The sequence below is a fragment of the Ciona intestinalis genome, unplaced genomic scaffold (genome assembly GCF_000224145.3).
Source record: "Ciona intestinalis unplaced genomic scaffold, KH HT001115.1, whole genome shotgun sequence".
NCBI lineage: Eukaryota > Metazoa > Chordata > Ascidiacea > Phlebobranchia > Cionidae > Ciona > Ciona intestinalis.
The window spans coordinates 14,772-40,389 of record NW_004191436.1 but is presented as its reverse complement, the minus strand read 5'-3'; the positions used below and the strand labels follow the sequence as shown (position 1 = coordinate 40,389).

The following is a 25,618-nucleotide window of genomic DNA, read 5'->3' as shown; positions in this document are numbered from 1 at the left end:
AAAATGTAATCACTTTTATACTTCAATGAATAAAATAAATTGTTGCTATTGTGTAGGAATTGTTTTTAAATATAAAACATTTGTTCAGGTGAAAATGAATACCTGATAACAAATCTACTCCACTGGGAACAATAGAGGACACAATGCCATATTTATACCGGCGTGCGCAAGAAAACAACAGTATCACTAAAGGGGATAAACGAGACAGGGCTCTTATCAATATCGAACTAAGCAAAAGACTTCGTCAATTTGTTTTTTTCTGGCGCAAAGACGAGTATCATACACTGCAATAAATTGTTTTCTTCCTATTTGTTTTATTACTGTTCTTTTGCAAAGTATGTTATAGCTTCCTGCTAAACCATGCATATGCCCATGCTTTTTAGATGTGTTTTGCAAAATGATACTGTTTTGTACAAAAGATCTTGCTTTATTCACCCAGTGAATCAGTAATAAGGATTTATTTGATTTTAATACATACGCTTGTGTACAACATTGCTGTAAAGGCTTATTAGGCTTATTTCCTTGAACCTGTTTTGTACACAACATGCACAAAATTGTGTTGAATAATTTTTCCATGTGTGTACAGTACATTTTTGAGCATTGGTGTCAATTGTTTTTATTTTACACGATCTCTGGAACTTTAGGCGCCTTGCTTTTATCGCATTTGTCGTAAAATTTATGTTTCTCCTTTTATTTTATTCGCCAATCAAGTTATCATTACAAAATTCTAAAAAAAACAATTGTTGTCACTCGAATGGTTAGCATCTAAGCTTCAACGGCTGCCTTCGCAACAATAGTAAACATTTTAGAGTTTTGATTCAAAACGAAAACACAAAAGTCGCGAAAATTTGCCTTCGGGCTTAATTTAGACACTTTATCTGTTTAATATAACATTTAATCGTCTCACTACGTATTTACGCCTCTAAACTGATAATTTGTAACTTTTAATTGTCTTTTATCGACTGTCGTTCGCTGTTGAATATCGTTTCTTTATTCGTTTGAACAATGGCGCATTATGATCGGTAGCCTACCACGTTGCGTATAAAGAAACATCTAAAAGTTAAGCTTCAAGTACGAGCAAACGTTATAAAGACAGATTACAGATACTATATAATGCAGGCCAAACCTAGTTACGTATGTGACATTTTTAGCTGTTTCTGTATAGTTACAATTGAGTTGGACAAAATCTCTTATGTATGCTGTTATTTAAAGGTGTGCTACTAATAATCGCCTGAGTGTATCACTATGAGTTCTTCTGCTGTACAGAGAAGACCAAAAGATACTTTCCAGCAAGAACTGGATGATGTTATACAGAAGAGACGAAGTAAAGGATATTCCACTGGATTCTCGGATGCAGAGGAAGTGGGAGAAGATTATGACGACGACTTTGATGAAGAAAGCGACGATGATGGTGATTGATTGGTTTAGATTTTAAGGGTGTTCTGTTGCTTGCTGGAGTGTATAGTTTGGTGCAGTCAGAAATCCACATGTTGTTTATACTAACCACTATAATAAAGCTGCTTTATATTGTATATAAAATATGTTTAATTGACCATTATAATAGGATTTGTATTTTAACCCAGATATACTGAAGCAGTTCACAAAACCAAGTAAAAGTCTCAATAAAACTATGAAAGGAAAGATGACAAAACAAGTGGGTTAAGTTGAGTTTACGTTTTGTTTGTACAAAAGTAACATTATTTTAGCCAAAGACACATTGGGTATTTTGACTATTTTCTAAAGTAGCTACAAGCCTACAACCCAGTGGCCACAAATGGGTTGTCCAATTTGTTAGTCATACAGAAAAAAAACCTAAATAAACAATCTCTCACAAAGTTACGTACGAGATAACTCAGAAGCAAGCACAATGTGTTGATAAAACATAACACCCATGTTACAATGACTTACTTGGTCTGCCTGCTGTGCCACGAGTGGATAAATAAGGTACATTCTTCTAAATTATTTATTTCCTACTACCAGGATTGGAAGCTTCCATCTTACCTTCAAGATGATGATGATGAAAGTTCAGATGACGATCCGTCTCAGTTTCTTAAAACAACCAAACCAACTTCCCCAACTGATAAGTTAAGGTGAGGTTTGTAAAACATTTTAAAGCATGTTTATTTTATTTACAAATATTTGAACTTATGAACGGATTATAACATAAACTGTTGCTGCCGGGCTTTTTGCATTTGTTTCTATAAGCAACTCTTATTGGGTTTATAGTATACGCCTACTGGTGCTGTAGGTATGTTTATTGGACGGTTGAGTATCGTATTAAAAAGAAATTTATGATTGTTATGTTGGCAAATAGCAATGTTATTAGTACTGTTCATAAAAAAAATAAAAAAAATAAAAAAAATTGAAAGAATCTGCAAAAATGAATATGTTTAAATTTTTTATTTAAACCATTACTCAAAGAAGTTCCATTCACCACAGTAAGAAATCATCAAAACCAACTCCGTTACCCCAATCATCGGTTCTCTCTAAAACCATGCGGCAAGATGACGGTGACAACCCACTTTTGTCACTTCTCAATGACAACCTCCATGGCGGAACAGCCACATCAAAGTCTGATAAACCAAGATCAAAATCCCCGTTTTCTCCGGATGCAACACAAACATACACCTCTCCTCGTGGAGTGGGATCCCCGAGAGTAAAATCTCCAACCTACGCTGAAGAGAAGATCGTATCGCCAAGATCTCGTACAAAGAGTCCTCTTCCTTCAACATCTTTCCAATCCTCCAAAGAAACCATTCCTCCAGGGATGGAAGAGAAGAATCCTATTTCTCCTCTTATCTCTCCTCGCTTGGAAAAAGACTCCAGGAATCGAAAAAAGTTTGAGAGCGAAAATAAGTCAGAGAATCTTAACCCAACAGTCCCTGTTCGTCGGCCTAGAAAAACAAATGGAAAAAACCAGGAAGAAAAATCTGTAGATGAGATTCTATCCTCTATGAGGAGAAGTTTAAATGAAGATAGAGACTCAATTGATCGGACGAAATCTTCATCCGAAAAACCAGTTAAAGAAGGTGCATCTGGATCCTTCAAATCTCAATCCATCATTGATTTTCTTCTGGATGACCCGAATAAACCAAAACCTGCTCCAAGGAAGAAAGGAGCTGAAGAGGTGGAAGTTAGAAGATCAAGGTCAAGGAGTGGGAGCCGACCTGGGACTCCTGGGGATTTAAAATCTCATCACAGGTGATAAAAAAATGTTTTTCATTTTTAAAAAGAATGCAGTAAAAATTTTTAGTTTCAAAACAAAGGGAATCTTATTAATTAATTGGGGAATGAAATATATTGATACTTAACAGCAGGGAAAATGCTGTTTTAGTGTAAAACTTGGGAGTTAACTTAAAATGTATAATTGTCACCCTTCTTTTAAAAGGTAATTTTGTCGGTGGAACTCATTTGTTTCTTTCATCATACTTTTGTTTTATAAATTTTGTAGCGGAAATGACAAATGGGTGAGCTTCCTGAATAATATTTAATCAAGTATTTTTTGAACAGATCTCCCACCCCACCTAGTGCTCGCGATAAAAAGAGGAAGGAGAGTGAAAACGAACGAGTACGGTCGCCAACGTCTTCATCACAAGGTAGACTATGCAATGTTTTATGTATCAAATAATAACATAGTAGGATGGGGGAAGATGGGATATATGTTCAGTTCATTTTATTTTCTGGCTCCACTAGTAGTAAGCAAAGAACATTTAAAGAATTATAAAACCATAACTTTACGACTACCTTTTCCCTGTCTTTTTAATTAGGCATTAATGCTAGAGATGTAGCGACAAAGCGACAGTTGTTAGAACATGCTTAGGGTTAAAATATATTTACAATTAGTAGGCTTGCTCACTGCACCCATTATACAAACAACAAGCTATTTAATTTATATTAATTACATCCAAGTTGCACGTAACTAACTACTTTTTCAAAAAAACTTTATTTTTATATTCTAGATCGACCGAGTTCATTTCCCCCTGTGACAGATAGCATTATGACATCATCATACGATACGAGAGCTCGCGATAAACGACGAGCAAAGAAAGTTAAAGATGACGTTGATACACAAGTGCAGAGGAATGAACAAAGTTTGTCAATTTAACATGACGTATCAATATTTTTTAATTTTTCTATTACATTAGGAGGAAATTCTCATAACAGGCTAAGGATAATTTTGTTATGTTACTTCACGGCTTTTGACTAGTGTCTCACAGCTCCAGAGTTGTAGACATAAAAAAAACTTTTTAAGGCCCTTTCGATTTCACCAAATCTCTTTTACACCTTAACTATCCATTGGCTTACCATTTTTCTGTTCTATTCTCTGTATTTTCCTTTCTATTTTCTTCCTTTTGACATGCCCACTATAGGGCCTCAGACATACCTAGGATTTAGTCCTGAATATTATCTCAAATCAAAGGCTCTATTCCTTACAATTTAAACCCTACTGGCCATGGCATTACCTTTTCTAAGTAACCAGGCGTATATTTCTCAGCATTTGTAAGAAATCAATACAGAAACTGGTTTAATCCAGTCCTTTCCATTTGATCTGATTCATTCCGAATTACTCCGGTTTATTCCTATTTAATCCAGTTTATTGCCGTTTAATCCGGTTCTAATCCAGGATCCCCCGATAAAACATCGACCACAGACGAGTTGCTTGCATTGTTTGAGCAAGTCAACACAACAGATGATCCAAACAGAGAACGAAAGATCGAAAATCCACAAACAACATTAGATGAAAGAGTGAAGTAAGCTTATGTAATGGTGTATATGTTACAGTGGATATGTAGAATATTGTGTAAGACTGTAGGTAGTGTAAAATAAGTTGTATTTGTCCAGGTTATATTTTGCCATGTTGGTATATGTGTTAGTTATTTTGTAGGCGCGAAACTTTTGAAAATGTAATGAAAGCAGTGGTAGTTCCCAGGAAACGAATATAATTAATTGTTATAGTCCTAACTGAATATAGCGGAGCAGTAAACTACAGAGTAGGCCTGACTAATAAAACATTATACATTGTATAAAACAGCTAAGACATTGTATAAAACAGCTAACTTGAATTTAATGATTTGCGTGAATTGTGCCATAGCCAGTTCAGCAATATAATATTTCTATCTTACATAGAAGTCCTGTTGAAGAGGTTGTTGATAAAACAATTAATGAGATGTCTATGGAGAAGCCGAAACAAACATCTTCCAACCACTTGATGGAAAACGTGATCGAAAACATCGCCACGCATAACGAGGACACGATACATGAACAAGGATATGATAAGGTGGGAGCGTGTGTAACCAGTGGTTTTTATCCTTTTAGTTTGTTTTACCTTTTCAACAAAGATGAATATCAGATTTCCCCCCAATATATCAAATGGTGCTCATTTATTAAAAAAGGCGCAATTTTTCTGGCCCGTCAATTGATGTGGGTACTTTGATTGATAGTTCATTTACCCCATAGGCTAAATTTATCCCAGGTTAAGAAAACCTGGTTTAACCATTGGACGGTGGTTCTTAAAGTTTTTTTTTGCTGCGCACCTTTCAAACCAGTTCTCTTCTAGAATTGCTTGTATAGAGTAGACCCAACCAACCTTAATTCAACATGCCCGCACCCCTAGGAACACTTCTCGCACTCATGGTTAAAACAAAGCTCTGGGTTAAGTCTTTTAAGTAAAAAAAGAAAATTTTATTCAAATGTGATATTTGATTGTTTTCTATAGGCTACACAGTAGAGTAAAATGTGATGACAATTGTATGTTGGGTAGAAGGCTGGCATAATTAATCATTAATTTCCAAGTTGTTTAGATTAAACCTCCCACCACTTGAATATAATTAAACTTCACTTGTTGTTAGTTAATTAATCACATGTACCTCGTACATAAGTGTATGGTGATATATTATAATCAGATTGGAGTTTATAGCAGTAAGCCTGTATGGTTGAAAGAGTGTGATTGCATAAATTGTTTGTTATGGCTGCTATTAATTAAGATTTTTTTTATTTAAATTTTGAACATTTTTTGTCGTATATAAATTTTGTTTGTAATTTATATTTTGCTTTGAATTTTTTATTACAGTACAATATTTACCTTTTTGTTTTTATTCTATGAGCAGAATTTATTCTTTTATTTATCAATTTTAAACTCTGTGCCCAATTTTCCCTTTTCTAATATTCTTTATTTTTCTTTTTAGCCCCAAAAAGAGAACGTAGAAACCACCGAAAAGAAAAAGGTTCCAGCTACAAGACTTGGTTCAAGTTCAAGAATGAACAAATCTTATCGAACTCCACCAGTAGGTTACCAAGGGCTGGGGTCGGTCACTGCATTGAAACAACTACAAACCTATCATGGACCTAAAGAAGACCAAGCCTTGAATTCGACGGCAGATATAAGAGAGACAATATACATGGTAGGGTGGTATTATAGCATGTTATACGTGGGTGGGTGTTTTGGAAATGTTAGGGTATTATAATTTAGCCAATGGTCTAACAGTGTATAGTAGGCTTAGCTCTTAGGTTTAATCTAAAATAAATTATTTGAAAATCTATTTTTTTCTGTGTGGCTGATAATTTGTACAACCCTTAAGTTGCCACTTGGTTGAAACACTCCCGTTTATTTGCTCAAGCACATATACGCTGATAATTCTAACAGTGTAGAGCATTAAACCCTATCTTTATTTACAATTCAAATATATTCTTCCAGCAATGGCTAGCTGATCGTGAGGTGAAAATAAAAGAGAGGAAAAAGCAAGAGAAGTTGAAGAAGAAGGAGGAAGAAGAGAAGAAGGTGAAAGCAGAAGAAGAAAAAAGGTTGGATGGTGAAAGTGCAAGAAGAGCTTGGATGGAAGATAAAGAAGTAAAATATATTTTGTTTCTATGTTAATTGTTATAATACCTCTATGGTTAGTTTTATTTTTGTAAATTTTTACAAGATTCTTTTTTAGAATGCGTTTGTCAAAAGTAAATTTAAATATATTTGAGGCAATCTTTTAGATTGTTTTATTTATCAATAAAATAAAATACTGTTATTAATTTATTATCAGAAATACCTAAAAGAGCAAGAGAAGAGAAAAAGAAGAGAAGAGAGAAAGCAAAGAGAAGAGAAAATGAAAAAGGAAGAAGAAAAATGGAAATCCGAAAAAGTGAGTTTAAAATAAAAAAAGATCTTAAAGCATTTAGTTTTTTATGAAATTAGCAATTTTACCCCAAATGGGATCCATAGTGAACAAGGCTTTTAAATGGCCAAGTTTCAAGTTATCTCCTTAGTTATTGTCTGTGCGATTTCAAAACAAAGTGAAAAACGGAAAAAGTTTAATAAAAAAAATATAAATCTAATAGTTTAATTTAATTTTCGTTCATTTTTTATATCACACCACCAATGCTCTTTATGATGTAGAAAGGAGATATGATCAGGAAGAAGAAAATAGAGGAAGCCAGGAGGAAACATAGGGAAGAGGAGAAAAGAAAGAGAGAAGAAGAGATGCTCCAAAAAGAGAAAGAAAGACAAAAGAAAGAGGAAAATGAGAAAGCCCTCAATGAATGGTTAGTTTGTTTATTCTAAGGTGAAATTTATCTAAAAAATATAAACCAAGTCAAAATAGTTTATTTTTATGTGTTTATGGTCCCTAATACAGTTTTTACCCTGCTGATGTCTATACAAACAAGTAGAGCCAAAATATGTTACATTCGCCACATTAATCAACGAGGTTCCTATACTTGACACAGATTTTGTCACAAATTAAAAAGCTTGAAGCTTTTAATACACTGCACATGGGGATACCAATTGTGATTAATGTTTGAAATACACACCAAATTTTGATCTTTTTATCACCAGGAACAAAAAGAGAAGTACTGAATGGGTGCAAGCGAAAAAGAAAGAGAAAAAAGAAAAAAGCAAGATTGAAAAAGAAAAGCAAAAAGAAAAAGAGAAGAAGAGTGAAGAAGCTCAAGATAAATATGCAAAGTATGAATGTTGATTATGATGTAATAATAATCACTGTATGCTGTATAGAAAATTGGGCGGAAAATAATACATAAACATGTATAAGTGACTTTATATATTTTTAGCCAAGCTGTTAATGAAATTTCCCATCCATTACCATTAAACCCGTGTTGCCTACCTATGGGGAAAGGATCTTCGTTACCATGGCGTATCTCTCTGTGATCTCACCCACGTAGTATAAAGCATAGAAAAAGTGACCCACAATTTATCAATAATCAATAATCACCATATTTCCCCATCACCCGAGAAAAATAAGTTTCATTCATTCATTCATTCATTCATTCATTCATTCATTCATTCATTCATTCATTCATTCATTCATTCATTCATTAATTTCTATATTTTCCCATCGCTAGATGGCGAGAGAGAAAGGAGGAACAACTTAAGAACGATCGTCATCGAATGGTTGAAGACGAAGACCGGCCAACATGGCGGCCAGCCAATAAGGTGATCCCGTTTGGTCGCTAATTCGCACTTGGTTTGAACTGTCACGTGATGCACAATGACGTCAGTAGCATAGAAATTCCATAATTTTTTTTTTAAATAGTTTAAAATAAACCTCAGATAAAAAAAATCCCCGTCCACCAAGAAACGACTTGTATTAAATCACGTGACTAATCGTCGTCAAACTTCATTTTCCCGTCATTATCGCTACTGTGACGTAATTATGTCAAAAACCGCACCCAAAATAACGAGTTTAAAAAATTGTAGCTGCTGCAATTTGTGATTTCGATTTTTTACGACTTCCATTTCCCAAACCTTAGACAACTCGTTAAATTTCCGTTATCAAAGTTACATACGTGGTAACTCGCAAGCGGGCACGAGGTGTATGAAACAGAACACCCTGTTATAAGACTGTCGTTGCCCGCCACTCTAGAATCAACAAGATTCATTCATTCGTTATGCAAAGTTTTATCACTAACTTGTTCAGCACAACACTTTTATTTTGCTGGTTTTGGTTCACTAACTAGAAATATATTCACAAACTTAAAATATTCGTTTCATGTGTTTTATCTATTCTGTTACATGGACTGGTTTTTAACCACATTTTAAAGTTTTATTTTATTTTTTTTTTATAAAAATTCACGACAAAACAATACTATTTTATGTGTGTTAGGTCCGGTAGTAAAAAACGTTACGTGACTTAAAATTTTAGCCAGGCCCATTACCGCGACTATAAAACTAACGTTAAATAAAAGTTGCAGCGTAGTATATTTTTTTAGTTACTAAATCTTTTATGTTGTTCATATGTTTTTAAGTCAATTTTACACTTTTGTTTTGCTTTTGATAATCGTAATAAACGTTTTATTTCATGCTTTGATATTTTGTGTTTTAACCACATGCACTCTCCGCTATACGCACCTATTTGTTACTTTGTTTATTATAGTACTGTGGGGGGAGATAATCCTTTTTTACTTTATACTCGTCCAATTTGGTAATTAACAAAGAATATTTTTTTAATTGTATAGCCATAGCCTCATGACTCCAAAAGAGTGTTGTCATTAATTTTTAAAAACACGATTATAAAATACCGGATATTCTGTGCTCCATCTTACCCCACAGTGACACAGACACAGTACTATAAAAAAAGTTTGCGATATAACTCAAACTTCTTTAAGCATCCACGCATATGCACCTGGCAGTAGTTGAAACCAGACAGTTCTGTATTCCTGGTATTCTGTACGATATCCTTTTATAATATCAATGTAAACTGCCACTTACACTTGACCCAGTTATGCTAATTAAACGTTTGGTCGACGCGTTTGGCAGGACTTGAGTGCTTAATTAAAGATGTGTGTGTCGTTAACTCACATTTTTGGTTAATTGGTATAAAACCTGTTTCTCTAAAGATCTTTGAAGTAATTAGATTTAGTAGAAAACGATTGTTGGAGTTTCGTAAGAACGTCATAATAATAGGTTTAACAAAAACGTGTTTTGCGTATGTGACAAACGAGTTATTTTATTTATAGTTTTAACCTTTTTTTTACTCAGAAGTAATTTAAACGTCTAGTAGGGTGGGGGGAGGGAGACCTTTAGCACATAATATCCAAATTTACTGATCGTGTTTTAAACATTTAACAGCGGTCTATATATGAAAGTCGTGAGGATATGGTTTTATAATTCTTTGAACGTTCTTTGTTTACTACCAAATGGTACGAAAGATAGAATGAAATGTGTCCCATCTACCCCCCACCCACCCTACTATATACACTGTAGCGTCGCCTTCATGTCCATCACCAATAAGCGATCCAAGCTATTTTGCTTGAGGCTACTTTACGCATTGTCTGCGCGAGTGTCACTTCTCATACGGTGTTTTCCAATTTACGTTAAAATATCTTGCACATTACAATGGCCGCAAATACTAACCGCTAAAATAATAGCAAGCCGTGACTGTATGAGACATCACGCCAGTGAATAAGCTCGTCTTGTAGAACAGGTTATTCACTGAGTGATTAATTGATCTTATATCCGGTGTCTCTTCGATTATAGATCAGTGGCATGAACGTTTTTGAGAAAATATTTTCGAGTGTACTCACTAGATAACATGACATGTAAATTCAATGTTTCAATAATCAGGTATGTGTCAGTTTTCTTTCAATCAGAGCATTCGTTCTCAACCTTTACAGTACGCGTATCATATGTGGTATACATTAATATGCATTTTAGGTGTTTACAAGCAAATAAGTTTTTTCAATCGCACAAGTTATAAAAATAGGTAAAATAAATCGCGAATTATTTAAAACATTGCCCCCATAGATCGTATGAAATACATTCCAAGATTCGAAAAGGGTAATTGTAAACTGTTATAAAACACGATAACGGAATATGGGAAATTATAAGCAAACGGTAAACATCGTCCTATATCCCACAGTGTATACTTTTTTATCGCAAGCGCGCAACAAGCACGGTTGTTTCGCCGCTGTAACCCATCGTTTAATTGTTGTAGATTAAATATGATTTCGCTACCGTAATCGGAGACAAGAATAACAGTTGGCAACATTTTCGCACGCCCTCATATAACTACTAATGACGCAAAGTTACTTAATTTTTTTTATCGGCTTTGTTCTATAAGAATTGGGTGTGGTCCATAGTTACTTATGGAGGCGTCAATATGTAGTTATTCGTTTATCTGATCGTTAACTACGTTAACGCGACAAATAAACAACACACGACCCCACACGACAAAACGTAAACCTAACTGCTATAGAAACGATGTTTCGAGCAGTTACAAATAAACTACATGATGTATTACTGTAGTACGCGAGTCGCACTTCATAAATAAGGGCATATATAGCAGGGTGGGGAAGATTAGACACCTTTGGCACATATACCAAATAACCTGATCGTGTTTTAAACAATTAACAACGGTATATGGGAGTGGTGAGGAATGAAAAGGTGTTCTGTCTTTCCGACCTTACTATATAAAAGACATAAACGTTTGCCTCTGTTTGAGAAACTAATTTAAAGCGATATATCAATGCCAAGTAATATTATAGTCAGTTATAAGATTTTAATTATTTAGAAATGGCATACACACAGTCAGTTTTAAATAGCACATATTTTGATGCAATGTTTTTCGTTAATAAAAATTAACCCTAACAAAATTAGTAAGGGCATAAATATTATGTATTCACGACATAATAAAACACATTTAGAGTTGTTTTCTTGTTTTTTTCTAACAGCGGTTACGAAACGCCACGCAATTCTAGTTTTGTGAACCAGGCAGAGGAAGTATCTGACTTACGAGCTGTCGGCAATTTAAATTATGCATCATCTCCGACATTTTTGTTCCACTTGTATGGAATAGCATATATAGAACGTAAGGGTAGAATGGTCCATGTTTTCATTCCCTTTTATCTTTTCATTTAGTAGCTAATAAAAATATTTTCGGAATTATATAACCGTATCTTCATAACTCTAAATGAGCGTTGTTAATTGTTAAAAACATGATTTGGGAATATCGGATATTATGTGCTAACCACAGCCATTTTACCCCACGATATACTCTTGTCTTCAAATTTTGTCACTTTTTGTCCATTAACAAATCGTTGACTTAAAAATAAGGACTTAATTAGAACAGGTATTGGTTAAAATATCTGCATAACTTGTGTGTTTATTCACTACCCGCTTTATCGCATTGCTTAAATTGCATAAAACCTGCTGCAGCTATTTTTGGCACAGCGGATAAAAACCTGTTTGACCGAAACCAACCGCATGGTATGCAAGGAGAAGCATTATTTGCTCGATTGCGGTTCACAGTTGACGCGAATGCTTTCTAAAAGAAGTTCGCAACTCAAGCTTTAGCGTCAGTAATGTCTGGAGAAAAAGGCAAGGCCAGTTGATATATATTCAGACTACGCGATCGCTTCGTTTCGATTTTACGCAAATTCGTTTAAGACTGCGTTGATTGAAATAGTTTATATTGGAAACGAAAAGGTTTATTAAAAATTTGGAAGTATAAGATCAGATTATAACTTGGCAGATTTAAAGTTTTGCTTTTGAGTTATTTTTTTACCTTTTTATAAATAAAGCGAATCAGTTATTCCGAAAAACGTATTTTGTGAGTTTGCTTATCGTGTGTCGTAGGACCATTTAACTAAAAAAAAATGGAGAATGCGAAGATATTTGAAATTTGCCTTTGCCTACGTTGCGAACGAGTTAAAACACGGTCCAGCAAAAAAATATTCTCTGCACGCTTTGAGATCTGGAATTTAAGTCAGAGTTGACCCAATATGTTCCATAGTATATAATTGATAATGTTGACCGGTTATTTGTAATTACATTTTTGTGTTTGAAACTATATTTGTGTCAAATGAGTTGGGCACATATGGTTTTAAAGTGAATACACCTAAGCTACAGTTTAGCCCAATGCCCACAAATGGTAATTATTGATGTTGAGATATATTTGTTCGTGATCTTACCTTTGTTATATAAACGTGGGCCCACGAAACTCTAGCCACTAAACCATATTATGTTTTAAAGATCTGACTTTGTGAATACACATATCGCTGTTATGCTTACGTCTCGAATATACGCTTTGTTTAGGAGTGTGTCGTTTGCTTTTATTATTTTACATCAAAACGCTTAAGGGGTATAGTAAACGTGATATAGTGTTTCTAAACTAAGTATGTTGTTTGTCGCCTGTCAACCAACAGGTACTTGCGTTTAATAACACAACGTTCTAATATTTTAACTTGTTTACCAAATCCTAATTGATTAATCCCAACTGTCAAGTGGCATAACAGATTCAAAAGCAAAATATATTTCTGTTACCGGTGTAGTTCCTCTGTTTGTTTTGTGCTGAGAAGCCGCCGGAATTTTGTTTATAATAGAATCAGCTGTAAACGAAGATAAAGAACAGATTAGCTGGTTTAGACTTTCAGTAGAAGTGTGGCTGCTGCTCTATCTGGCTGTCATTCTGGGAACCGAGTGCTAAAGATATAAATTAACAAATTAGTAAGTTATCTTGTTTCACTTTGAGTCTTGCGTGTTTTATAAGCGGATTTAAGGATTATTTTCGCTAAAACGTGATTCGTTTTGTACAGTAACAGTTTCAAAAAGTTTATTTTGTTTTGCTTAAAGGGCCATTAATTTTAGTTTCTACGTTTATTTAAAAGTTGGCTAAAAATTTAAATTAGCTGTATAATTGAGTAAGCCATTATATGAGAATTATATGAGAAGCATCCCATACTGCAATATATAAACGGCCTGTTTTATCAAACAGATAAATCATTAAAATAATTGTTCAGGTAAAACTAAATCGAAGTAAACGAATTTTTAATTTTTACTACGATTAATAACTATATTAAAAACGCTTTACTTATAAATTTATCGAGTATTTTAAACTGCCTGAAATTTAAGGCATTTTTGTATAGGTTTAATATTTTTTTATCGTATATTTTTAAATATTGAAGCAGTTGAAGTATACATGCTATCGTCATATCTTTACCCCGACATGATCTTTAATTAATCAACATGTGAGCTAATACGCACCGGGTGGCCTATACGTCATACATCGGACCCAAATATTTATACACATCGTATTTGTATTTTAAATATTTGGAATTCCGCGCCAACTTGGCCTCTTCTGTATCATTGATCCGCGAACGGTATCGTATATTCAGTGTTTTCACCACATATTTAAAGTCACTGCGCAACGTACGGTATTTTCGGCAGAAAACACATTTCCGGTTAAAACTTGGGTTGCATACGGCGCTCGGCTCCCCCGGTGTTCAATGCATTCTATGTATTATGTACCAGTATTGCATTAAAGCTTCTAGCGAGCTGGTACTCTTTTCATGTCTCATGAATTTTTTATTTTCTGCTTCTCCTTTTCCAGATATAAGATGCTAAAACTCTTCCTCGCCGTTTTGCTTGTATCCGGATTCATTACCCGCATTGAAGGTGAGAAAATGTGTTTAATCTCAGCTTACATCGACCGATTTGCCGCTCAATTTTTAGGATTTGATTTGGGCGAGGTATGGCGAGATATTTGGAGTTAAGGCCAAAGTTGGCCCAATTTAAAAAAAAATTAAACTGTAATTTTAAACTTCTGTACCATTGCGGCTTTGGCCGTTATGCCTGTCCATGAATTACCATTCATAAAAAAGCAACAACAAAAACAATTACGCACGATATTACATTTGTGGTAACCCGTAATAAGCGTGTACGAGGTGTATGAAACAGAACACTCGTATTATACTTTGAGTAGTTGCCGCGCAAGAATAAATAGACGTCATTCTATCGTAGCATTGACAAATGACTTTATGTAATTAAAACGGTCTGGTTGCCGCCTTTGGTTGGAATTACAAGCTTGTATATTATAGACATAATAATATAATTGTTGCGTTACTGTATTTTTTTTATACGGTGTTTAGGAAAAGTTGACTTGTCATTTTTGACGCCATTTTGAAAAATGGCGACTTTCGCAACTTTGTAACTTTCATTTTAGCAGGTGTATGTGCTATGCTGTGTGTGTTTCCCAATACAGCATGTACGCAGGGAAATATTTTATATGCAGCGCAATAGATCAATTTGTATATAAACGTTTATACAGACATAAAACAATACAAACTACCATTTTAGCGATAGTAAAATAAAACGTAAAGATAAAAATTAATACTGGTGGAAAATGGCAAAACTTTATTCGCCTGCAGCGTATATAGGTCGTACAGTCTTAGAAATTCTTATTAATTTAAACAATAAAAGTTCGCCTTTAAAATAAATAATAATTAGGGGTTGGGGGGCTTACGTGACATCTGTCAAGTAGAAAGGCTTGCATAATTAATTACAACTCCTACAGCAGCGGGATCTTGTCGGAGAGGGTATTATTTATGGAGGCGAAGATTTTGTCTCAAGATCTCACAAAATTCCGTCACGTGGGATGAAGCCGTACGCGCATGCGCGAGAGAAGGCGCGGAACTTGCTGTTGTCCAATCAGAGAACGAGATGAGATTCGTGAGGGTCCTAATGATGAGCAGAAGGGTTAGCTCTGTTTTCATTGGTGAGTTGTGTCACGTGGAATGATCGTGTAGTTAACGTATGTTACGTTTGCTGTCCATTTTTATCGGCAGCCAAAACTGATACTATAAAGATTTCATTACCCACAAAGTTACATAACGTGGTGACTCGTAAACAGGCACGAGGTGAAACAGAACACCGGCGTGTTATAACGATTATATCGTTGCTCCGCCACGCGATGTTAAACAAATTACTATCGTTCATTTATTACATTAATACAAACATGCATATCGTGTATGTAATAATGCAGCACTCCCAAATGTAAGCCTTTTTAATTGATCTTCGTATAAAACCTACGCAGCGTTGTTAATGCTGACTTTATATAGTTCTATATACCACTCGTCCACGAAAAAATTAAAATTCGGAAACCTTGTAAGTGGAACACTCAAATTTAAACCGACTTATCGTTAAATTAAAGGCTTCAATATTTTGGCATAATTTCTAATACCTACACGGCAAAAACCTGGTTTTATTTTAGCTCTAACGAGTTTTCATCTTACGTGGCCTTTGGTGGGTTGTATTTAACCTTCAATAACGAGAGAGAAACCATTTTCAGCCGAGTAATTCATCCCCACCCCATAGTTACAATAATACCGCGTGTTTGACTCCAATTTTATGTCGAGGTCAAACGATATTTTAGTTCGTGAGCAATTTTAAAGAAAAATAACGAAATTTCAGATCCTTTAAAACGCAGGTGCGACTTGTTTTGAAAGTAATTGCAGTCTAAACAGGATCTGCAAGTTTTCCACGTAAACTCCAACTTAGTTTTTAAAAACAAAAGTTTTTTGTGTTTTGCTCACTCGGAAAATTTTCTCACAGCTTTTTCTGCGCTATAGATGCATGACTTTTGATAATGATTTAAAACACCATATAGTTTTCAAAGCCAAGATGCGACAAGGCGGCATTTTGCGCACGGCACGATGCTATCACAACCATGAACGCGGCATTAAGTTGCAAATGATCCGCATATTGAGCCTAAAACCCGAAAACCCGATACATTTAAATGCAGTCTTCATTTTCTCACCGGCAACGATTTAGTTAAAGTTCTGAGGCAATCACTCGGTGACTTTTGCCCCGCGGCGGTTCAAAGCAGGGAGCTTCGTATTTTCCGGCTAAATCTGAGCTACTGTAATAAATGACTACATCAACGTAACGTGCCTATCCTTGCGGCCACGTCGTTTTGTGTACAGTGGTTAGAGCGCTCGCCTTGTGACCTTGAGGTTTCGGTTCGAAGACCAACGCTGCCACCATTGTGGGCGTGTGTGTCATGGGAAATTAGACATCTAAAGGGCATGATTGTAACTTAACGATTTATTCTCGCATTGGGAGCAACGTCAATGGGTACAACTTATGTGCTCTATATTTTATACACCTTATGCTCGCTTACCATTACCGCATATATAGCTTTGTGGGAGACTGAACGAACGAAGAAATGTAACTTATTTATCTTCGCGTGGCGGAGACCGACTGGAATAATAACACGAGTGTCATGTTTCAGAGACCTCGTGTTCGCTTATCAGTTTGTAATTTTCTAAACGAATACTTTTCCCCACAGGGCTGCAACGACAAGCAAGAAGTCGGGCTCTTGTATCTTCTAACGGTGGCCTTGCTACTTACCGTGGTTGGCGTGGTGGCGAACCTCCACCTTCCAACACCCGCTCATGTGTTACAGTGGCTGCCAACCAAGGATATAGGTGGGCACTGTCAAGCTGCGACCGCCCCTTGAGATTTGTGTGCAAGTATTTTCCAGGTAAAATACTCTTACGATGTTGTAATATAGAAAAATTTGTAACTTTGATATGCTGCATTAGCATTGTACTCTGACATCACATCCTATCGTATTCAACATGCGTGTAAACTCAAAGCTGATCATTTCTAAACCCAAGAACTTAAATCCATAATTTAAGAACCCCTGCCTTGGTCAACAACACCGAAACCTCTATTTAACCAGTTATGCCTAAAAAACCCCTACAATCATATAGGACCGTTATTTTGTCAGATCTAAATATACGGTCTGAACTGAAGTCATACAACGTTAAATGCATAACAAAATACCACAAAACCCCGAAGTATTTATTATATTCTAATCTATTAATACCTTTATACCTTAACATCCATGTAAACACTAAAAGGTCAAACTGCGGCACCGAGACGACCACGACAAAGATGTTACGTTTGTGATAATGCGCGAACGAATGAGGAGTGTAACGCAAGAGGAATGCGGGAATGCATGCTTAATGAGGTATATATAGATGCTTGTGTGTATGAAACAAATCCGGTAGACGCAATAAGATGATTGCAGCATCAAATTTTCAAATTGTTTTAAATCAAAACCCCATGACTTGCAAATTTTTAATCAGCGTTTGCAAAAATCATGTTCAAAATTTTTTGATTCCTTTTTCTTGATTTTGGTGATTTTTGTAAAAGGAGCAGAAAAAAGCTGACCCCCCAATATTGGTAAGTAAGGTTTGGTTTGAAATAGAGGTGAAATTTTACCTTTACGTGGTTGTTGATAAATGTCTATTTTTATTGATGGTGGTTTTGTTTGGGTTGAAGTGAATTTTATGCGAATTATTTTTTTGCTTTGGTTTCTTGGTTTAAAGGGCTTGTGTTCGAAGCTCACTTAACTTATTCGCGTATACGTATATACATACATTTACATAGCTAAGTTCCAACCCAGACGGCGCTGCTTTGTAAATGAGGTTGTACAAATTACCTCTAAGTGTCTTGTGCAAGGACACACGCAATAATAACATCCGAGTATATCAAACCCCGCATCGTATCCAATATACATCGAAATGTGTATATGACTGCTGCACCATTGCGATATTATAAAGCTGTTGTATAGCCTACATTAAAAAGTTTATATTAAACGATATAGTAGGGTGGGAGGAGATGGGACACCTTTAGCACATAATATCTAAATATCCTGATCGTGTTTTAAACAATTACTAACCGTCAGTGGGAGTCATGGGCATATAGTATTATAATTTCTCGAATGTTCTTTGTTTACTACTAAACGGGGCGAGAAAATAGAGGTAAAAGTGATAGAGTCCCATCTTCCCCCATCCTAACTATATACTATCTAAACACCGACAAAAACAACGTATTCTTAGAATATCCTTGTTTTGTGCATTCGTTATCTCGCATCGTGACGGAGTTACGTTACACAGAATTTTTACGCAGTTCAGAGAGAAATGCCTACCTTACGTTGCAGACATATTGGCAAAGTTACAGCTTACACGGGTGGTGTAAAGGTCACTTGTAGTTAACGCTCTCTGTATGTGTGTGGGGAAAATATTGATTTAAAAGTTTAACACTAGGCATATATAGCCATTATATGAATACCAATACAAAATAAACTACTTTGATAATAATAATTGGTGTATTAAACAGAACACCCGTTTCATAACGACTGCCTTTTGCCCCGCCATGTGAGGATAACTTAGTTCATCTGCATGGTTTAGCGGCCTCAGTTTTTAACTGATAGATTGCTCATATTTTTATCTTTAGTCTGACGACGACTGTCATTTTGCCGTTCCCATATCTTCTCTGTTTAAATGATATGTTGCTACCAAGCATAACCTACACAGTAAATGTAATATACCATCCAAACGGAAGTCGTTAAATAGGCCTACACACTGTACGGTTAAAACAACGAAAAGCATCAGATAAAAATACCGCAGTTGCAAAACCCATTTAAGACTTATCTATATCTCAGCTTTCATGCCAAAACGAGATTCGTGTCAGCGGTGGACGGAAACTCATCTCCAAAAAGTGCAAGCAACCTACTGCATGCGAGAACAACTATCTACAGAACCCAAGAGCTGCGTGGTATCCCTCCCAATGCTCACCCTCCCATAATATGAACAGCGTGTGTAGATGTTGTTGTACGGGAGATTTGTGTAATGTCAACGAGTTACCATGTCTTTCAGGTGCTTTAAACTTCAATATCTTTGAAGTGTGTTTGGGTGTGGTTTACCTAAGATCGAACATGAGTTTAAGCCTTTCTGACAATGTAAAGTCCAAATTTAAATCCGTCTCGTTGCAATTTAAAGTTTAAATTCAAAGACGTTATTAAAGTCCTTATTTTGGGCAGCAATTTAAAGCTACATTTTTAAGGCACAACTTATAGAGCCTCGATTAAACCAGATCAATGTATGTACAGGTTTTGTTTGTTCGTTCAGTTTGATGTTCTCATATTAGTTGACAAAGTTCTATAGGATAAGTAGAATAAGTCTTTTTATGACAGAAATTTCATTTTGTGTGATCGAATTTCACGTCCTTGGTGGTCATAAGCTGTTTCTGCTTTTAACTAATATTTTGTGAAGTGACTAAGCTCCAACCTTTGCTATCGTACATATCAATTACAGCCACAACAAGTTAAAAAGAATCTTTAAAATTTAAATAAAACTTCCTTACTTTTAGAGAGTTCCTGCCCTGTTCTCTCCTTGCCTGCCCAGAGCACCGTATCCTGTTCTAACCGGAATAAACCGGCTTCGGTATGCACGTTCAGCTGCAGACCTGGCTACAAGTTAACTGGAAGTCGAAGTCGTCGATGTGATGGTCAAAATGGGAACTGGACTAATGCAAACCCAACTTGCCAAAGTATGTTAACACTCAGTGGTGTAAACTACCGACCCCGTGTAATTCGTAAATCATGGCGGGTCTTGGCTCTTCTCCAGCGAGGTGAGAAGTGGAGATTTGCTGGACGCTGCAAAACGGGTCTAACTTGGTGGGCGTGGTGGTGGTGGTACCAACAATCATGAAATGACGAGTTGTATATATGATTGTATGACCTTCATATATAGCTGAATGCGTTTAGTTGATATACCTATGTAGGTTTTGAGTGTTTTGGGGGGGTTTTGTTTTATATTTCCCATAACGGACTACTTGATTGTGGCGACTACCGTTAGGTTTCTTGTCCGTTTCAACTATACGACAATGGTAACAGCGTCGAGATTAACCTTGTGTTAATCTATGTGCAACGACATCCTTTTAAATATTTAAAACGTGCTCCAAACAAACCAATTTATCAAAACTCGCTCCCCAGGAGTTCGGTGTTCCCCAGTGCAGCGAGCGCCACTTAGTGGTTCGATGACGTGTACGAACTCTAACTACCATGGTTCGACTTGTAGTTTCACTTGCGAACGGAACTTCTTCCTCCGAGGTCCAGCAACAGTCACGTGCCAACAAAATGAACGATGGAATTCGAACCAACCGAGACTTTGCACACGTGAGTTTAAATTTAATGCCACAGATTATAAAGTTGCCAATTGAAGTATTTTTTGTTTGCTTGTTTTTTTTTTCTGTATGTATGATAATATACATTGGTGACCACTGGGTTAGAGCAATTACTGTTAAGTGTACTCTGGCGAATCGAGCTTCGAATCTGTATTCTATGGTTTAAAGGCGGTCGCTCCAACCACTGTGCCCCACCGCTGGCCTAACACCTGAACTTTCATATGCAACAGTATTTTGCACGTGCTTCACACCAAGTAATAACTTGTTCTTAATTTCTAGTGATTCTCTGTACTGGCTTACGACCGCCATCCAACGGTGGAGTATCTTCCACTAACTCAACTGTGATTGGTCAAATTCGAACTTTTAGCTGTAGCGAAGGATACCGCATGCTCGGTGGCGACACCCTGCGGTGCGTGGACAGCAACAACGATGGATTCGGGGAATACGACAATAACCCACCGACATGCGAAAGTAAAAGACATTTTTACCTTTTCTACAGGGTTTAATCTTTTTTATATGACACTTTTTTCCTTTTCTCTCTCTCTATATATATTCTATATATCCGACGGCGAAGTAAGCCTTAGGTTAGGCTCGAGTTGAGCCATTATAGTGAGCTCAAATATAAGTTGTTGTAACGTAATTATTTTATAACTAGATTACACTTTACTTCTTCATATATGAAATTGTAAAACATTTTTGTCCTCGGTTTTAGGAATAACGTGCTCATTACCATTACCTATTCTCAACAATGGTGACGTCATCCCTCCTACGTCATTAGACTACGGCTCGGTGGCGTCATTCCGATGTAATTTTGGATACTTCTTGATTGGTTCAGACTCGATCACGTGTGTTGATAATAACAATGATGGAGTAGGAGAGTGGAGCGGGGATTCCCCGATATGCAAATGTAAGTTTCATTAGATTGGGTGAATGGATGGAACTCATGTATCCGCACGTTGTGAGGCAAAGAAACAATAACGCATGAATGGTCTTATCCCACCAAATCTATATATCAGTATTTGTAAGCATGTGTAGTCGTATTACTATAAAAATGACGCGTTTATTGCAACCGTTTTCAGTGATAGAATGCCCCGTGATCTCACCGCCGGATAGCGGTAGATACAACACGACTTTCCAACGTACATTGGGCACGCAAATGTTCGTCGTGTGTGACCCTGGATTCTTCATGGTGGGACTTCCCCGTCTGACGTGTACAGATGACGATAATGATGGCAATGGGTCGTGGGATAACCTGCCTCCGATATGTGAACGTATGTATTATGGTGATTCTATTCTACGTGAGTGGGATTTTTGTTTAAGGACATATAGGACTTATGCCAGATTTAGCCTATTACCCTAATACTGATGGATTTAGGCCAGGGTCTATTCGTTAATATCACATCCTTCAAACACTTTGGAAACAAAAGAAAGAAATCTTAGAGATACTTAACAAACGTGTAGTAGTGTGGGGGAAGATGGGACACCTTTTCATTCCATTTTAGTAAACAAAGAACATTCAAAGAAATATAAAACCGTGCGCGACCCATAGACCGTTGTTATTTGTTTAAATCACGATCAGGATATTTGAACATAATGTGCTAAAAGGTGTCCCATCTTCCTCCATTCTCCATATTACCACCTTATATATTATCATTTCACTACTTTTTCACAGAAATATATTGCCCTGATCTCCCACCGCTTGTAAACGGAATGTCGTCATTATCGGGGGGACTTCCGGTTTGGGGAGCAATCGCGTCATTCAATTGTGACGTAGGTTACTTCCTAGAGGGCGCTGGAACGCTTGAGTGTGTGGATACGAATAACGACGGGGAAGGAAATTGGAATCAACCATTGCCAATATGCAGACGTGAGTGTTTGATTAGGAAAATTTTGCAAGTCTCATTTTACGGCAAATCCGATAGCTGCAAAGTAAACTGCTTGCATAAATAGATCTTTGGGAAATTTAACGGATTTTGGTCCAACCCAGTGGTAGCAGCACCCTATACGTGACAGGCAGTTGGCCAACTCTGGTTTAAATCTCTGGTCACGTGGTATGCCACGCTGTATGACTTCACTCAGTTAAAATAGTTCTGAAGTTAACGTCTCAAATCGATTTAACTTTTTAAAACCCACACATATCAAATGTGTTTTATATAGAAATAACGTGTCCCACCCCCACACAACCCACAAACGGGAGGTTTGTAAATACGCCAGCAGTTATTTACGGCTCAGTGGTTGAGGTCACGTGTAATTCTGGCTACTTTCTGATTGATCAGTCTTTAAAAGAGTGCGGTGACGTTAACGATGACGGAATCGGGGAATGGAATGGGGAGTTCCCCACTTGTAGACGTAAGTATAGCCAAATACGTCAGCATGACGTAAATCTGTGACGTAATAATAATAGAAATCTGTAAAGTAATAGTAATGGATAAGCAGATTTACAATCGTGACGTAAATCTCCTGACGTAGAATATGTAAAAATAATCACATTTATATTATCGCATGCGCATCAAATCTAAGCGTTATTTTAAGCAATATTTTGCGCATTACAAATTTCTCAATACTGTTAAGATAATGTTGTTTTAATCTTAAGTTGTGTAAAAGTCACTCCAAACACGCATAACTCCTGGTAGAGATAAAATCCAATATTTTGTGCGTCGGTGAAATGTTGTACTGTAGATCTAAATCTAATTCTAGGAAAACTAAGCAATATTTATACTATGTGTTCAAGATTATATCACGTGTACATAAATTCCTACATGTGCCTCTAGGCTATATGTTTCCTATTGCTATTTGTATTACTTCGTCTGGTAAAGGTTAAACAATTGCAAAGCGGTTTACGAATTATAGAAAAAGATTATTGGCGATTTTAGTTTAAATTAAAAGCATGAATTAAAGTTTGCAATCTAATAAACGGTTGATCAAATGAATCAACAAACGAATGAATGGCTTTATTTGGTCTCTTCGTTCGCATTAACAAAGGTTAAAGCAGTAAAAAACGAGAAGTAATAATAAAACGAAGTTCGTTATTACACGCTTTTGAAAAAAACATAAATTGTTTGTAATTATTCTGATTACACCTTAGGTTGCGCGAACATTTTTATTATTTAAAAATTGGCATTTTAGTTGTTTAAAAAAACAGACATTTTTATTATTTAAAATCATATATATCTTTTAGGTTGTTATAACCTTTCCCAATATTTAGAAATCACATGCGACGAGCCACTACTACCTCCTCAAAACGGGGAAATCACCGACTCACCGCCCGCAGTGTGGGGGTCGGTGACGTCATTCACATGTGCCATAGGTTACTTCATGGATGGGGAAGCGTTTGTGACGTGTGAGGATTCAAACAATGATGGGATTGGGGAATGGAATTCGTCTTCTCCTGTTTGTAACCGTGAGTCAAAGATTCTTTTTTTGCATAAAAACATTAGAAAGATCAGTTTTGAGGCATTTCTGACGTTTTTGTTCATTCTAAATTTGTATCCGACCGGCGCCATGACGAAGTGGTTTGCGTGCCGGCCTATGACGCAGAGGTTATTGTAGGATCAACGCTACTACCACTGAACTATTGTGACCGCGTGTGTACTTGAACAGGATACTTAACGTCAATAGCTCCAACCCAGCAACTCGTAAGCGGGCACGGGGTGTCTCAAACAGAACATCTGCTTTAACGGCTGTCGTATCCCCCACCACGCGAGGATAAACGAGTTGCATTCATTCATAGTGGGCCCATTTCCCGTATATATTAGTATTTTGGTTATTTTTTTTATCTATTTCAAGAAGCAATGCCAACATTTTAACCTTTTATAATTCTTTTAGTAATATCGTGCCCCCTTCTCGTCGCCCCTTTGTCCGGATCCTTATCCACCCCCAATGTGACGTATGGTACCAACGTCACGGTTACGTGCAACGAGGGCTACTTCCTGTTTGGTCAAGACACTACGCAGTGCGGTGACGTAGACCGTGACATCATTGGTGATTGGTTGAGCGCTTTGCCTGAATGTGAACGTAAGAAACAAACGTTTGTGACGTCAATATTATTTCATGACGTCGCTTTACTCTTATAATGTCACTATATTATAATTATAACTTTTCTTCATCAGCGATCATGTGCCCAACTACTGTTCCTTCTCCTTTGAACGGAGTTGCTACTCTTCCTGGCGTCACTGACTACGCTTCTGTGACGTTATTTCGGTGTGACTTTGGCTACTTCCTGATTGGTTCAGACTCGGTCACGTGTGTTGATAATAACAATGATGGAGTCGGAGAGTGGAGCGGGGATTCCCCGATATGCAAATGTAGGATACATTTATTCTACTTTTGGTAACCTTTTAAAATATATACCTTCCTACAACCACTTCAGTGATAGAATGCCCCGTGATCTCGCCGCCGGATAGCGGTAGATACAACACGACTTTCCAACGTACATTGGGCACGCAAATGTTCCTCATGTGTGACCCTGGATTCTCCATGGTGGGACTTCCCCGTCTTACGTGTACAGATGACGATAATGATGGCAATGGATCGTGGGATAACCTGCCTCCGATATGTGAACGTATGTATACTTTATGTATATATGAATGAATGAATGAATGAATGAATGAATGTAACTTACTTTATCCTCGCGTGGCCGGAAAACGACAGTCGTTATTACACGGGTTTAACACCTCGTGCCAGCTTACGAGTTACCATGTATGTTACTTTGTGGGTAATTATTATTTTTTTTTCTTTTTTTTTATGTATGGCTGATAATTTAGACAACCCATTAGTGACCACTGGGTTGGAGCAATTGCCGTTAAGTGTCTTGCCCAAGGACACATACGCCCACAATGGTAGCAGCGTCGAGCCTGTTTC

The 25,618-nt window shown here is 36.5% G+C and overlaps 2 protein-coding genes across 8 annotated transcripts in view; both read left to right on the top strand.

Moving 5' to 3' along the window:
- The first annotated feature begins 1,197 nt into the window (after positions 1-1,197).
- Positions 1,198-9,304, top strand: LOC100181566 (microtubule-associated protein 9). Of its 2 annotated transcripts, none has more exons than XM_026840080.1 (15): positions 1,198-1,411; positions 1,584-1,654; positions 1,981-2,090; positions 2,440-3,201; positions 3,511-3,596; positions 3,960-4,091; positions 4,625-4,751; positions 5,131-5,278; positions 6,186-6,401; positions 6,695-6,847; positions 7,035-7,133; positions 7,388-7,533; positions 7,826-7,954; positions 8,350-9,010; positions 9,060-9,304. In XM_026840080.1, exons 1-14 carry the CDS (start codon positions 1,246-1,248, stop codon positions 8,459-8,461), a joined length of 2,457 nt encoding a protein of 818 aa, XP_026695881.1. In that variant the 5' UTR covers positions 1,198-1,245; the 3' UTR covers positions 8,462-9,010; positions 9,060-9,304. The 2 variants fall into 2 exon arrangements, with proteins under 2 accessions (XP_026695881.1, XP_026695880.1); XM_026840079.1 differs by having other exon boundaries at positions 5,128-5,278.
- A 3,898-nt stretch (positions 9,305-13,202) lies between these two features.
- LOC100183939 (sushi, von Willebrand factor type A, EGF and pentraxin domain-containing protein 1-like) overlaps positions 13,203-25,618 on the top strand; it is a 21,113-nt gene continuing 8,697 nt past the window's right edge. The window contains exons 1-18 of one of the 6 annotated variants that reach the window (XM_026840075.1): positions 13,203-13,450; positions 14,334-14,398; positions 15,300-15,497; positions 17,070-17,264; positions 17,647-17,756; positions 17,942-17,971; positions 19,236-19,449; positions 19,943-20,203; positions 20,568-20,750; positions 21,038-21,229; positions 21,471-21,665; positions 21,838-22,029; positions 22,431-22,625; positions 22,916-23,107; positions 23,964-24,158; positions 24,584-24,772; positions 24,868-25,062; positions 25,128-25,319. In XM_026840075.1, the coding sequence (XP_026695876.1) occupies positions 14,341-14,398; positions 15,300-15,497; positions 17,070-17,264; positions 17,647-17,756; positions 17,942-17,971; positions 19,236-19,449; positions 19,943-20,203; positions 20,568-20,750; positions 21,038-21,229; positions 21,471-21,665; positions 21,838-22,029; positions 22,431-22,625; positions 22,916-23,107; positions 23,964-24,158; positions 24,584-24,772; positions 24,868-25,062; positions 25,128-25,319 (2,986 nt within the window). In that variant the 5' untranslated portion in view covers positions 13,203-13,450; positions 14,334-14,340. Of the gene's footprint in view, positions 13,451-13,570; positions 13,744-14,333; positions 14,399-15,296; positions 15,498-17,069; positions 17,265-17,646; positions 17,757-17,941; positions 17,972-19,235; positions 19,450-19,942; positions 20,204-20,567; positions 20,751-21,037; positions 21,230-21,470; positions 21,666-21,837; positions 22,030-22,430; positions 22,626-22,915; positions 23,108-23,963; positions 24,159-24,583; positions 24,773-24,867; positions 25,063-25,127; positions 25,320-25,618 lie in introns of those variants that run through there. The other 5 variants (XM_026840073.1, XM_026840077.1, XM_026840074.1 and 2 more) reach the window with 5 other exon arrangements.